Source organism: Gekko japonicus, unplaced genomic scaffold (genome assembly GCF_001447785.1).
Source record: "Gekko japonicus isolate JY-2015 unplaced genomic scaffold, Gekko_japonicus_V1.1 scaffold1297, whole genome shotgun sequence".
In the NCBI taxonomy this organism is placed as follows: Eukaryota; Metazoa; Chordata; class Lepidosauria; order Squamata; family Gekkonidae; genus Gekko; species Gekko japonicus.
This window is the reverse complement of record NW_015169815.1, coordinates 409365-424559: the sequence shown is the minus strand read 5'-3', so window position 1 is coordinate 424559 and position 15195 is coordinate 409365. Positions and strand designations below refer to the sequence as shown.

The 15195-nt window shown below is 49.2% G+C and overlaps 2 protein-coding genes across 2 annotated transcripts in view; one reads left to right on the top strand and one right to left on the bottom strand.

Moving 5' to 3' along the window:
* The window catches only part of ATP6V1E1 (ATPase, H+ transporting, lysosomal 31kDa, V1 subunit E1), a 32236-nt gene extending 25357 nt beyond the window's left edge, over positions 1–6879 (top strand). The window contains exons 8-9 of the mRNA XM_015417169.1: positions 2731–2818; positions 6257–6879. Of these exons, the coding sequence (XP_015272655.1) occupies positions 2731–2818; positions 6257–6319 (151 nt within the window). The 3' untranslated portion in view covers positions 6320–6879. The remainder of the gene's footprint in view (positions 1–2730; positions 2819–6256) is intronic.
* Positions 6880–8054: 1175 nt separating this feature from the next.
* The window catches only part of SLC25A18 (solute carrier family 25 (glutamate carrier), member 18), a 33269-nt gene continuing 26128 nt past the window's right edge, over positions 8055–15195 (bottom strand). Inside the window, exons 9-10 of the mRNA XM_015417171.1 lie at positions 9795–9870; positions 8055–9006 (exon numbers count right to left, since the gene is read on the bottom strand). Of these exons, the coding sequence (XP_015272657.1) occupies positions 8865–9006; positions 9795–9870 (218 nt within the window). The 3' untranslated portion in view covers positions 8055–8864. The remainder of the gene's footprint in view (positions 9007–9794; positions 9871–15195) is intronic.

Genomic DNA, 15195 nt, shown 5'->3' with positions numbered 1-15195 from the left:
CGCTTTTTAAAATTTCTCTTTGTCTCTTTCCCTTCCCCCCCCCCCCATCTTTTTCTCGTTTGTTTGCTTTCACAATAAATTTTTAAGTCTCTGAATATACGCTTATCTGTATAGCTCGATGAATGAGTACTTCTGGGCAATTTCTTGTTTATTCTTCCACTCCCTCCCCTTTCGCTCAACGATTTATGGACAGGGGAGGCATCCCTCCCACCACTCGCTTCTGCCCAGGTCTGGCTTTTTGTGTGTGTCCTCATGATGTAAAAGCAGCAAGTGGTAAGTAACAGGTTAGGACTTACCAGCGCTTCTCAGGAACCTATAAAAGGGGTAAGGGGAAAAAAGCTTCCTGGTCAGACAAAGCCTGCTTGTCTGCCTGGTTGGTTGCTAACTCAGAACGAAGGTCCACTGAATTCAGTAGGCAGGGCTTATTCTTAGGGGTGGTCCTTAGGCTCTCCTTTTGGTTGTTCTTCAGCATAAGAGTACTTAGGAACTCAGGTAAAGGTAAAAGTAAAGGTTCCCTTGCTCGAAAGCCAGTCGAGTCCAACTCTAGGGTTGTGGTGCTCATCTCCGTTTCAAAGCCGAAGAGCCAGCGCTGTCCAAAGACATCTCCGTGGTCATGTGGCTGGCATGACTAAACACCAAGGCGCACGGAACACTGTTACCTTCCCACTGAAGTGGTACCTATTTATCTTCTTGCAATTTCTTGCTTTCGAACTGCTAGGTTGGCAGGAGCTGGAACTAGAGACGGGAGCTCACTCCGTCATGCGGCAACTCGGGTCTCGAACTGCTGAACTACTGACCTTCCACAGCCTGCAGTTCAGCATCTTAACCACTTGAGCCACCGCAGCTCCTAGGAACTCAGACTTTGTCCCAAATAGAAACCGGATTTCACTGTCTGGTGCTTTGAGAAGAACCCTGGACACAGGGGTCGTTTCGTAGAAAAAGAGCTAGGGGAACTCATTAGCACAACTCATTAGCATATGCCACACCCCCTGACATCACCGGAAGTGTGTCATAAGGCCACACCCCCTGACATCACCGGAAGGGTGTCATAAGGCCACACAGCCCGCCCCCAACGGTCCCGGCCGCCGCTGCTGGCCTTGCAGCTCCACTGCCGAGCCCCATGAGGGGCCCGGCGGTGGACCTGCAAGGCCGGCAGGAGTGCAAGGAAGCCCCGCGAAGGCCCTCCCTGGCCCCAGGCAGGCAGGGGTGGGGAGAGGCAGGGAGGAAGCAACTTACCCTCCCTCTTCTCCTGCCTCCTCCTGGCTGAATGAGGGCCGGAAGCGGGGCGGCCGGAAGCAGAGGGCGGGGCTTCGTCATGTGCCCCCCCGTACCTCACCCGGGGGAACTGCGATCCCCCGCGATCCCCCCCGAAATGACCTCTGCCTGGACATGATAGCAGACTGGTGAAACCACCTGTTGGCTTGTGATCTACATTTAGTGACAACCCCACCCTCGCCTTTGGTTGGTCATACCAAATTTTAATTGAGGCTTACAGCTTCATGGGAGAGGAGGGGAGATCCATGTGGATTTCATTTAAACTATACCTCATCACTTCAGGTTTTTCCTGGAAAGCCGATGATCCACCTTATTTTTCAGAGGAATCAGTTTATTTAAATGCTTATACTCTGCTTTTCTCCCTAATTGGGGGGGGGGCACACACACAAAGCAGTTTACAGCATCCTTCTCCCCTCCTCCATTTTATCTTCACTACAACCCCCTGAGGCAGGTTAGGCTGAGAGCAAGAGTGACTGGCCCAAGGTCACCCAGCCGGCTTCCGTGGCAGAGTAGGGATTTGAACTCAGGTCTCCGAATCCGAATTCAGCACTCTTAACAACTGTTCAGGACGGGATGTTGTGGGAAACTTGTTTTTCTTTAGCTGCCCCTCCCCTCCCATCCCACTGATTCCACCCAGGTGCCCGTTTTTGTATCAACAAAGCTGGGTGCTGCAGCTCTTTAAGTCTGAGCATTCCAAGCAGGTGTTGGATCGTTCAGCACTGAATTGGTGGTGGAAAGTGCTGTCAAGTCGCAGCCAATTCATAGTTTTCAAGGCAGGAGACGTTCAGAGATGGTGTGCCATTGCCTGCCTCTGCATAGCAACCCTGGACTTCCTTGGTGGTCTCCCATCCAAGTACCAACCAGGGCTGACCCTGCTTAGCTGCTGAGATCTGATGAGATCAGGCCCGCCTGGGCCATCTGGGAAATATAAATATGCTCCCCAAAATAGGGATCTTTGTATTCTAGCATGGGCACCAGTGGATATAGGGACACTACTATGTTATCACCTTTATATAAAGCCCAGTTTGTTGCAGAATAAAAGGCAAGAAGCCCTGAAGAAGAGCCAGGCAGGTTGCGCTCCAATTCAGCTCTGTGGTGCCTACCTTACGGCAGTTGCCTGGGTGGATAGTTTATGCTGTCAGGCTGAGAGCCAGTTTGGTGTAGTGGTTAGGAGCGCGGACTCTAATCTGGGAGAACCGGGTTTGATTCCCCACTCCTCCACATGCAGCTGCCAGAGTGACCTTGGGTCAGTTACATGTTCTTTCAGAGCTGTTCTCTCAAGAACAGTCCTCGAGAGAGAGCTCTCTCGGCCCCACCTACCTCACAGGGCGTCTGTTGTGGGGAGGGGAAAGGGAAGGAGATTGTAAGCCGCTCTGAGACTCCTTCGGGTAGTGAAGGGTGGGGTATAAATCCAATCTCTTCTCTTCATCTTCTTAACACTATTGTCTCTTCCAGAGCTGGAGGTGTCGAAATCTACAACAGTGACAATAAAATAAAAGTGTCTAATACTCTGGAAAGCCGGCTGGATCTGATCGCCCAGCAGGTAAGCTTGGGCCAAGTCTCTGCTCCTTCCTCTCCCTCCCCTGCAGTGGGCATGATGCCCCTTTCTAGGAGTGGCACTAGATTTCTCCCTCTTTAGATGACAAGCGCATATTGAGTGCTGAAGAAGGAAAGGAACACAGCGCTGTCTTTCCACACACACCAGTCCTTTATTGTGTCTCTGGGGCGGTGTTATCTTAACAAATGGCTGCATGGGAGAAAATATAAAACAGCCAGGATTGGTGATAGTCGATTTTAAGGTGTCGAGTGGTTTGTTTTTAATGATCAGGCAGGCCTTTAATTAACAATATATCAGAACAGAACAATTACCGTGTCAAAACTAGCAATGAATCCAATTAATTATTTACCAAATGTTATATGTACATCTATTTAATGAATAAAGTGCTGAAACATCTTGTTAAAACAATATATATGCCCATGTTTCATCCTAATAATCAATTACAGAAGTAAGTCCGTCTTCAAAAAATAAAAACATTATGTTCCCTATTTAATCACATTAGTATCCAGAGGAGGACATGAAACAATTTTAAATAGTCCATAATATTCCAAACTTGTTCAAAGAGTCACTGCATCAGCAAAACCAAATCTCTATGGATGTTCAATAGCATCCTTTTGAGTCACCTTTTTCAAGAGCTGATAATCCTTTCCTTCAAGTGGTCCTACATAAAACATGTAAATTATCTACTGTATTGACACTCCACAGATCACATATAAGCAGGGGTCATTTCGTAGAAAAAGAGGTGCAGGAGCTCATTAGCATAACTTATGTGCATATGCCACACCCTCTAAGCTCACCATGTGTCAGAAGGCAACACCCACCACTCAGGCTCCACTGGACTGTTTTGGATTACTAGCTATTGGGGGGGGGGATGTGCAGATCTGTCCTCACAGAGGAGGGAGAGCTTGTACCTGAATTAAACTTGGTCTTAAAGGTGCCACTGGACTGTTTTGGACCGGGGGGGGGGCAGGGGGAGCTCTTCAACTTAACTGGCTGCTTCTTGCTCTGATTGAGGGCTCCTGGGAGCAGGGGGTGGGGCTTGTTGCATGTGCCTGCCCCCTGGGCTCTTTACTGCTGGAGCTCTGCTCCTGTGCGCTCCTGCAGGAAATGACCCCTGCATATAAGAAACCACAAAAAGATATACTCAGTCTCCACTAATTACAGGACACATTCATAACGGAACGCATTTACCTTCTAAATCACAGTGTCTCATCAGAGTGTTTCAAGCTGAGTATAGCGTTCTTACTGAGGCCAACCACAGGTCTCCAAGAAATAGATTAGTTTCACAGGTGTAAACAATGAACATGAAAAAATCTTTTTTAAAGGGACCCACATAACGACATGCAAAAAGCCAGCCAACTATTATATATTATATACAATATAAGGAAAACGTACTTAACCATTTCATTCAGAGGAAACCCATATATATGGATGTTTACTGCCACAATTCATCTCTATAGTGAAGGAAAATTGTAAATTAAACCATACCCGCCCCTCATTCTGGAATGCTAACAAGTCTCTAATCAGTATTTTAAAGGAACCTAAACCATATAGTAGGAGCCACGGTGGCTCAGAGGGTAAGATGCTGAGCTGCAGACCAGAAGGTCTGTAGTTCGGCAGTTCAAGACCCTAGTGCCCTGTGACAGAGTGAGCTCCCGTCTCTGGCCCCAGCTCCTGCCAGCCTAGCAGTTTGAAAGCAAGAAATTGCAAGTAGATAAATAGGTACTGCTTCAGTGGGAAGGTAACAGCATTCCGTGCGCCTCAGTGTTTAGTCACGCTGGCCACATGACCACAGAAACGTCTTCGGACAGTGCTGGCGCTTTGGCTTGGAAACGGAGATGAGCACTGCCCCCTAGAGTCGGATTCGACTAGATTTCAAGCAAGGTAAACCTATACCTTTACCTAAACCATGTAGTTACAGAAAACACACCAGTTCATTGTTCTGATTTAAAGTACCTATATGTTTTTGTGGATTCTTATATGTGATTTGTGGAGTATTTGTATGTGGGGTCCTTGCTTATAGGGGTAAAAGTAAAGGTTAAAGTTTTACCTTTAAACACGCTTTGTGTACCTAAACTTGGTAGATTTCTGCTGCCACCAGGAATTAAAAATTCCAAATCTCTCTCTCTCTCTGCTGGTAGAATGACTTTGGGTCTGGGCACTTCAGAGGACTATGTGGCCCTGAGGAAGAACTGTACTGATAGCTGGGATAAGCTTAAATTAAAAAAATTATTTAATAAAGAACAAAATAAGTTTCTGGTTATTCTGAACTGTTACTGAAAAAGGAACTTGTAAATATAACTGGCAAAACTTGGTGTTACGAACAGTCACTCAGACTTCACTCTGACAGGCATAGACTCTCAGCATAATCTTTCTCTCTCTCTCTGATATATATGACCAAACAGGCTAATCTCCTTGTGTTATTCACCCAGAGCAGAATCAGCTCTTATAGTCACTCAGACTACATTGTTTGCCTTCTTCACACAGAATATAAGCTACATTCCATAGTCAGACAGATCATGCTGTCTCTTCCAACTTCACACACAAGACTCTGTCATAAAACATCTCTCCTCTCACACTCTCAGTCAGCCAATCACAGCACACTCATCTCCCCCTATCACTCTCCTTACGTTACTGCATTCAAACTCAACATTTAAAGATATCCCCCCCCCAAAAAAACATGGAATCATTACATTGTATTTTTTCGAGATAGATTTACTTCTATGATTATTATTAGGATGATACATAGACATTTATATTGGTATTATTGTAATTTAAATACTAAGATGTTTCAGCACTTTATTCATTTAAAAATATACACACACATATAACATTTGGTAAATAATTGGATTCATTGCTAAATAAAGTAAGTGCTCTTTGAAGCCCCTTGAGGACTGGTAGAAATACATGGCCAAACGGAATTTTCTGATTGGGGAATTCATGTTCTCTGGGTCTCAAAGACTAGTTTGGGAAGGAAAGACTTGGCATGGGAGAATCTCTGTTCACTAACAGAAGGGTTAAATATAAGATTTTAGGAGGGTTACCTAAAAGTGGCTCTGTGGTGTGACCCTATGTTACTGGAGGAATTAAAAATGTGTGGCATGGATAGATTAAGAGCTAATGTTTCACAACAATCTTGAGGAGGATGTTGTTGGAAGTACCAATTCCATGGCAACTAATACTTAGAAATGGTTGCAGGTCAGAAGTACCCCTTAATAAGCCTTTATCAGTGTTGTACGGTACAAGAAGCAGCCCGTGACCTCACTCACATCAGGCCCTTGTATTTGGGGGTCTTGGTTGGGACCCTTGAGCAGTCATTCATGCAAGGTCAAGAAGGTGGATTTGTGCCTGATGCATTCCTGTGTGTTGTCATCAAGGACTTCTTGAACACCCTACAATGCAATTCTCTTTCTCTCTCAACAGATGATGCCGGAGATCCGAACGGCACTCTTCGGTGCCAACACCAACAGGAAATTCTTGGACTAAAATGCTGTGAAGCAGAGTGGAATCTCTTCCACTGCCAGAATGGAGACGCCTGAGCATCTCTAATGAAACAGCAGGCAATCCCCCACCCCCCTTGAAAGTGTACTCAGTGCTATATACTGTGTTGCCCTGTGTAAGTTCTTCAGGTAAATTATTTCTTGCATACCTGCTGTGCTTAGCTTGACCAGGAAAGGGGCTGGAAGACCTCTCTCCCTAGAGCCATGGTGTGCGACGCAAGGAGTCCGCCATTGGGCTGGCTTAGTACAAGTGGGAGGATCCCAGTGGTCAGATGTTGCTTAAACCACTCCCCTTCCAGGTTTGTCATCAACCCCACGCCGCTTACCCACCGTTCGTCCATACTTGGTTCAAACAGAGCATATATTTCTCTTGGATGGCTGCGACGCATGGTGATGTGATCAGCTCCGACCTTTCGTTCTGTATATGTGGCTTCAGGATACATATATAAATATAAAAGGCTAGCCCTGTAATTTCTTTGTTAAAATAAAAGAGATGAGTGTTGTTTTTTTTGTCCTCCATTGCTACAGTACCAGGAGGGGTGCCCACCGAGTGCTTTTAGAAAGTGGTTGGGGCTTTTGCCCAGGAAGGTTTCTGACTGACCATTGGAGATTTGATTAGCTGTGCACATTTTAATAAATGTTGCTTCGGCGGCAGCTGCCACCACAGCACAAGAATGAAGAAGAGGAGATTGGATTTATACCCCACCTTCGCTACCCGAAGGAGTCTCAGAGTGGTTTACAATCTCCTTTTCCTTCCCCTCCCCTCAACAGACACCCTGTGAGGTAGGTGAGGCTGAGAGAGCTCTTCTGAGAACTGCTTGTGAGAGAACAGCTCTGAGGGAACTTGTGAATGACCCAAGGTCACACCAGCAGCTGCATGTGGGGGAGTGGGGAATCAAACCCGGACCTCCCAGATTAGAGCCCGTGCTCCTAACTACTACACCAAACTGGCTCTCATGGTGTGACTGAAGGCTGTAGCTACAGCAGCTATTTTGTGACCGCACCCATCATGCTGTCTTATGATTCCAAAGATGCCGACAGGCCCAGAAAGGTTGGGGACCCCCTGCTGCAGTTTATCACTTGTACCCATGTTGCTAAGTCATAAGGAGAACTAGAGATTGGCAGGCACCTTGTTTGACTGCAAAACTGAATGATTTGCAAAGAAATCACACATGTTGAAGTTTTATTGGAAAACAGCAGAAATCATAATTATTCCCCTTACACTGCCACCCCCATTAAAGCACAGGAAGAAATCCCCCCACCAGAAGAATACTGAGCTTCTGACAGCGTTCCAAAGTTTCACTGCTTTTTAAGTCACAGTGACTCTGCCTATTATATTCCAAGAGTTAAGGATGCTGATGAAAGAGTTTCCCCATCAGTGGTACTCTCAATAGCTTTGCAGGATTTGTTTTCATCTTCCGTCAGAAGGCCATCATTGGGGACAGCCCTTCTGCTTGCTTGTTCAAGGGACGGTCTGACCTGGTAGACAGCAGCTCCTTCAGAAGGAGCCTGTGCTACTGTACCGTTTATAAGCCTCTCTAACAGTAGCTCCATTACTTATGTTTGCTTTTGATTATAATTAGTGCTTTCCTCCTTCAGCACACTGATGCCTCAGAGCAGCCCAAGGGTACAGTTCGTTCCGCCTGAATCTGAATACCTGGTGCATCGCTTCTAGAGGATCCATGTAAGGCCACCGGCTTGTTCAACTTACTTCTGCAGGCTATAAAGAAGTCCCAGCCACTAAAACAGCTCTGATGCAAAGGAAAAGACCACTTTAAAAAGCTAACCTTGTTCAGTCTTGTCTGACCTGACTGTTGGTGAGATATGGCGGTTTGGGCTTAGAACAAACAAGCTCTGAATTACTACTCAGCCCCTGGTGGTCGACATGCAATCACTACTGCATCCTCTCCTCCCCCCCACCCCCATTTTTAGAGAATCAGGGCAAGGAAAAGAAAGGCGTCAGAACACCGAACTCCGTCAAAGCAAAAGAACAACATAAATGGCTAAAAGAGTAGGACTTCCTTGACTGTCGTGTGCAAAGACACACATAAGCTCTGCCCCGTCTCCATCAAGGATGGCTGTTCATACGGGTGGTGAGGGCTTCGGACACCTCTGCTGCTGTCCCATACCTTGTTTTCAGGATCAGACGCTAGATCTCCTAGTTTTGAAGAGCAGCCTTCGGTCCAATCAGAGGAGAAGTGTTTCTGGTCCCGTGCCCATTTCTGCAGAAGTATAAACAAGCTCGGTGGTATTTACTCAGTTGCATTAACGTAAGATTGCAGCCCTAAGAGTACAAGGGGTCAGTGTTGCCAGTTCGCCCTCCCTGTGGCTCATGAGTTTGTTACTAGGAAACAGAACGCCGGACATCGTGATGTAGCACTGAGCATCCTCTTCCCGGGGCAGGAGAAGCCTGGCGTCTTGCTTGCGGTCGGTCGGTCGGTCTGTGTCCACAGGACAGTCCTGCCCTTCTAACAGTCGGCTTAGAGAGCTTGTGCAGTCTTGGTTAGTGGTCGGCTCAGCCAGAGTGGGTGCTACTGAAAAAATCCCAAAATGTACTCTCCAATGCCAATGAAATAGACCCCTTGAGCTATGCCAAACAGAGGAGCGATCACCAGCGCTCGGCATCCGGCCCCTTTCATGAAGGCAGCCGGGCCCTCATGAATCCAGACCTTCCTGCAGATAAGAAGAAGAAGAGATTGGATTTATACCCCTCCCTTCACTACCCAAAGGTGTCTCATAGCGGCTTACAGACTCCTTTCCCTTCCCCTCCCCACAACAGACACCCTGTGAGGTAGGTGGGGCTGAGAGAGCTCTTGACAGAAACTGCTCTTTTTTCAAGAACAGCTCTTATCAGAGCTCCGGCTTGCCCAAGGCCATCCAGCCAGGTCCAAGTGGAGGAGTGGGGAATCAAACCCGGTTCTCCCAGATTAGAGTCCGCGCACTTAACCACTACACCAAACTGAGTTGGTGCAGCAAATGCAGGCTGAGCAGTTCTACTGAATGCTGACAAGTTGTGCAAGTTAAACACACAAACCATTTTGCAGAGTGCAATGCAGGCCTCCCCCCACACACACACTCCTAACAGGCACGGACAAACTCTTCCCAGCTGCTCCCACTTTCTCCAACTTCTGGCAGAGGTGGGATATGGCTGCAGCTTTATGGTTTACAAGTGAAGTGTATTTGGAACACGGGGGACACTGCGGTTACAATGGCAGTTCCTGCAGCAAACAGATCGTGCCTCCAATGTACATGCATTGTGGATCCGTGACTCAATCAATGCTCCCAGGTTTAAGGAGGAATCTCTCAGCACAAAAACACTGATGCGCCTCTGGCAAACACTTGCTCAATTCTGATTCTTCTTCCTAACCAGTACTGTAAGGTATGGTGGACTGAAAGACTTACAACAAAGCCATTTAATCACCGCATCCATTTCATTGAAACCATTCCCCAGTTCGGCTTACCTGGCACAGTCGATGATCCCATTATAGGTGTCCTCTCCGAGGCCTTTCTTGAGGGTTTGAATTCGGGTTTTTAGAACTAAAACAAGTGACAAATTAATTATATACATCACAGCATTTATTTTTAATATGAAAAAATACTAAATGACAAGACTTGAATTATTAAATTATTTTGTTTCTGGGCCATGAATACAGACGACTCTACCCTCGGTATATAAGTCCCTCCAGTCTAGCATCCTGTTTCACACCATTTACTACGTGAGGGCCAACAACAGGGCTTAGAAACCAAGGCTTTGCTCTGATGTTGCCTCCTGGCACTGGTATTCTGAGGTTTTCAGCTTCTGAACATGGAGGTTTCTTATCGTTACCATGGCAGGTAACCTGTGCTTGACCTACCCTCCAAGACTTTGTCCAACCCCTTTATAAGATGATATCGGGGGGGGGGGGAGTCAGGATGTCCGAGTTCATGCCCCCAAATCACAGCTTCATTAAGTATTAGTGATATTGATTATATACAGGTTCCTACCCCCGAAAGCACTTCACCTACATCCTCTCAATAAGCATTCAAGTTACACTGTGAGTTTGGCCAGCATCGGGTCTATGGGTGGGACAGGAAACGGGGGAGAAAATGTATTCTCTTCCATCAGAATATGAATATTGTCACTGAACTGGCTGAGTTCCATTTTGAACCAAAGACCCCAAACTCCTTTTTAATTGATTAATTACACTTTGATCCTCCTTTTCCTCCAAGAAGACTCGGGACACCACTTGGCTCTCACCATCTCATTTTAACCCCAGAACCCTGTCCCGAGTTGCAGGCTTCATGGGATTTAAGTCAAAGTCTGACTTTGGATCACCAATACAGCTCCCTTGAACCTCATGCTACCGTATCTTCAGATAACTGGTATGTCAACACGATTCCAGCAATGCTCACTTAACCCCAACTGTCTTTCTTTTGGCCTGACCTGGATGGCCCCAGCTAGTCATCTCTCGGAAGGCCAGCAGGGTCAGCCCTGGTTCGTACTTGGAGGGGAGACCGCCAAGGGAGCCCAGGGCTACTACGCGGAGGCAGGCGATGGCAAAGCACCTCCGGTTTGTCTAGGGCTGCCAAGCCGCGGCGGGGGATCTGCACATTGTTAAGTCCGGCGCTTAACAATGAGTCGGAGAGTGATTCAGCAAAGACTCAAGTTTATTCAGCTCTTTCTTCACTTCTTCGACACGGTACAACATCTGATAGCCCGAACAGTTTGCCCATTGAAACTGCCCGGTATTTAAACATTCCCGGCTAACATAGCCACTCCCACTATACACATAACAACCTATCAGGTTGAGCGCATAAGGACCAATCATCCTCGTTCCCGCTTGTTGCTAGCTTGAACGTGATTGGACCAGTAGTCTTGGACTTGAATCCTCAGTCCAAGACGAAGCTTTGCATGGCTTCCCTATGGGATGTTTCACCATAGGTCCTAGTGTATCATGGCAGCTATGAATACACTACAATTCCCTCCCCCCTAAGCAACAATTTCCCCCCCTCAGGAACAATCATAGTCACTTAGGTACGTGGGAGCTCGTCTCGTTCTCTGAGACCTTCGCGGTGGCTCGTAGGTCTCAGGGCACATTTCCATCAGTGGCACTCCGCTTGACTCTGGGGTCTCAGAGTCAGGAACATTCCCGCCCGTTGCTGGTAGCTCAAGATTAGGGGTCTGCCCTGTCTCTTGACTACTACTGTAGCCCTCAGGCTCTACAGTACCTGCCTCTGCTAGAGGCCTTGGGAATTCCTCTGGAGACTCAGCCGGCTGCACGGTGGAACGGTCAGTTGCCCACCGCTGCCTCAGCTGGTCTATGTGCCTACGCCACTTGCGTCCATCTGCAAGCCGTACCACATACATTCTAGTACCGATAACATCGGTGACAGTGGCTGGAAGCCACGAGTGACCACTGGCATAGTTACGAGCATACACTTGCTCACCCTTTTCGTATGTCCGGACCTTCGGACTCTCGGTCTGTGGTTGTGGTTTCAGATCGTTCAGATCTGGATGCAACCTGTCTAATAGCGTTGCTAAACGGCGACCCATTAACATCTCGGCCGGGCTGCGGCCTGTCGCCGAACAAGGGGTAACATGTTGTCTCAGGAGAAACGAAGCTAGTTTCACCCCCCAATCACCACATACCAGCTTTGCAAGGGCTTCTTTAGTTGTTCTCACCATTCTCTCGGCCTGCCCGTTTGAGGCCGGATGAAACGGCGCGGCCGTCATTTGCCTGATCCCGTTATCAGACAAGAACCTCCTGAACTCCTCGGAAGTAAATTGTGCGCCGTTGTCACTCACGAGTACGTCAGGCAACCCGTGAGTGGCAAACAACTGTCGCAGCACTGTGACGACAGCGCTAGAAGTGGTCGATCGCATGTGAGCCACTTCTAACCATTTGGTATAAGCGTCTACAATTACCAAAAACATTTGCCCTTGTACTGGCCCTGCGAAGTCGAGGTGCAATCTCGACCAGGGCTTTCCCGCCGACTCCCATCTCTGAGGAGTGGCGGTTGGTGGTTCAGGCCTAGCCTGCTGACAAGGCTCACACACCCGAACCCACTCTTCAATGTCGGCGTCTAGCCTGGGCCACCACACGTACCCGCGAGCTAGCGCCTTCATATGGACCATGCCGGGATGGCCCTCGTGAAGTGATTTCAGCACTTTTTCCCTGAGTTTGTGAGGGACCACCACCCGGCTTCCCCACAAAAGACATCCCTTTGACACAGACAGCTCGTTTTGACGCATTTTGTAACACGCAAATTCTGGCTCCACGGAGCCCACAGGCCACCCCCTCCAAACCCAGTTCAAAACCCTGGAGATCACAATGTCTTTAGCGGACGCAGCCGCAATGTCCTTAGAGGTGATCGGAGCCTGGGACAGTTCATCAATCGCTAACACCTCGCTAGCTGGAGCTGGGTCTGAGTCCAGGCCGGGCAGAGGGCAGCGACTCAAAGCGTCCGCGTGACCAATCGCCTTACCCGGCCGATGTTCCAGGTCGTAATCGTAGGCGGACAGGAACAGAGCCCACCTCAGCATCCGCGCTGACATGATGTTGGGAAGTTGCCGGTCCGGGGCAAAGATTCCCAACAGGGGCTTGTGGTCGGTGACAAGGAGAAACTTCCGACCATACAAAAAGTCATGAAACTTTTTAACTGCTGCAACAAGCGCCAGTCCCTCCTTGTCGATCTGGGCGTACCCCTTCTCCGCGCTTGACAGTGAGCGGGAATAAAATGCTACGGGAGCTTCCTCGCCGTTTGGCATCAAGTGGCTGAGCACCGCCCCCACCCCATAAGGAGATGCATCCGCAGCCAACACCAACATTTTATTATCATCGTAGTGAGTCAACACTGCATTGGACACCAGTAATGCCTTGACTCCTTTGAACGCCCGTTCCTGCTCTGACCCCCACCGCCATTTTGCCTCTTTGTGCAGGAGGGCATGTAGTGGGGCCGCTACCGACGCCTTGTGGGGGAGGAAGGCGTGGTAAAAATTGAGGAGTCCAAGGAATGCTTGGAGCTCCTTTTTGTTCCCTGGACATGGGGCATCCTTAATTGCCCTCACCTTGTCCTCTGTGGGGTGGACACCATGTTCGTCGATCCTGAACCCCAAAAATTCCACACTGGGAACACCCACTATACATTTGGACTGTTTCACCTTAAGTCCCGCTTGAGAGAACCGTTTCAGTACCTCTCGAACTCTGCTCATGAGTTCCTCATCGGACCTCCCAGCCACCAACACATCGTCAAAATAAGGGACAGTCCCCTGAACTCCCCTCAGTAACCCTTCCATGAGGCCTTGGAACACTCCTGGAGCCACGTTTACCCCAAACTGGAGCCGGTTCACTCGAAAAGCCCCTCTGTGGGTGACGATTGTCTGCGCCTCAGCCGCCTCCCTGGTCACAGGCAGCTGTTGGTAGGCTTGGGCGAGGTCGAACTTTGCAAACACTTTCCCCCCTCCCAGTGACGCCAGGACGTGGCTGATTACCGGGACAGGGTAGGAATGCTGCTGCAAGGCACGGTTGATCGTGCACTTATAGTCAGCGCATATTCGGATGGAGCCATCCGATTTTACTGGCGTGACTATAGGCGTCTCCCATTTGCTAAATGGGACTGGCTCCAATACTCCTTGGGCTATGAGCTTGTCCAGCTCGGCTTCGATCCGTGGTTTAAGCGGGATTGGCACCTTCCTATACTTCAACCGTATAGGTGTCACAGATGGATCGAGCTCAAAAGACACAGGGGGCCCTTTGTACTTTCCCAGACCGCCCCCGAACACATCAGGAAATTCCTTATATAGTACAGCCCATTTATTTTCCGATACTGCATTCACTCCAGTAAGTGCTATACCGAGTGGTTCAAACCACTCCAACCCAAGTAAATTCACCCGGTTACCTTCGGCAATCAAACAAGACAATTCAACACATTTCCCTTTAAACTCGACCATGAAGGTGTCCCTCCCCGCCAGAGGAATGCGCCTCCCCTGGAAATCGGACACCTGCGTTTCAGCGGCTTTCAAACGCCGCCGGCTCCTGGTCGGGAACATGCGCTGCCAGGTGTGGGAGGACAGGACGGTCACGGACGATCCGGAGTCGACCTCCATGCTGCAGGGCACTCCGTTGAGGTAGACTGTGACGTGGATCTTCCCCGTCCCTCCGACTCGACGAACCGCAGGCTTGGTTGACAGGCTCGATGTCGTCTGACGGTCGTCCTCACGATGTGCTGCTCGTGAGCGTTGATTCCGGGGTGATGCTTCTGGCGTGGACCTCTTAATTGCTCTGCAGGCTCGAGCGATGTGGCCCATTTTGCCACACTTACGGCAGGTGACGTCTTTCGTCCAACACTGCTCACGTGGGTGCTTCCCGCCACAGCCTGCGCAGGCTGGGCTGGTCGAAGTCTTCACTGGGGTCCGCTGGTCTGCTTTCTTTTTGACGATGCAGACGTCACTCAGCTTACCCTCGCTGTCACTGTCGGCCCCCTGGTGGTGAACGCGCAGCTCCGTCGCTGCCAAACGCTGACGCACCTCTCGGGTCGACTTGTCGGCTGCTTCCGCGGCGATGGCCTCGTCATAGGCAGCTGCCCAGGTCAGCTCCTTTCTAGCGAACAGCCTCTGCTGCAGCCGGTCGTCCCTCATCCCGCACACTAGCCGGTCTCTGAGGGCCTCTTCCACATTCGCGAAGTTGCAGGGCGACTTCCGTAGGGCGGCCACAAACTCCGCTACCGACTCGCTGGCCGCCTGACCCCTCTTATAGAAGGCATGCCGGCACGCAATCTCCGACGGCTTCGGGGAGAAATGTGCCTGCAGCTTCTCGGTCAGGTCCTTGTACGAGACGGTCGAGATGTCCGCTGGTGCCACCAGGGACCGGGCGATGTCGAACA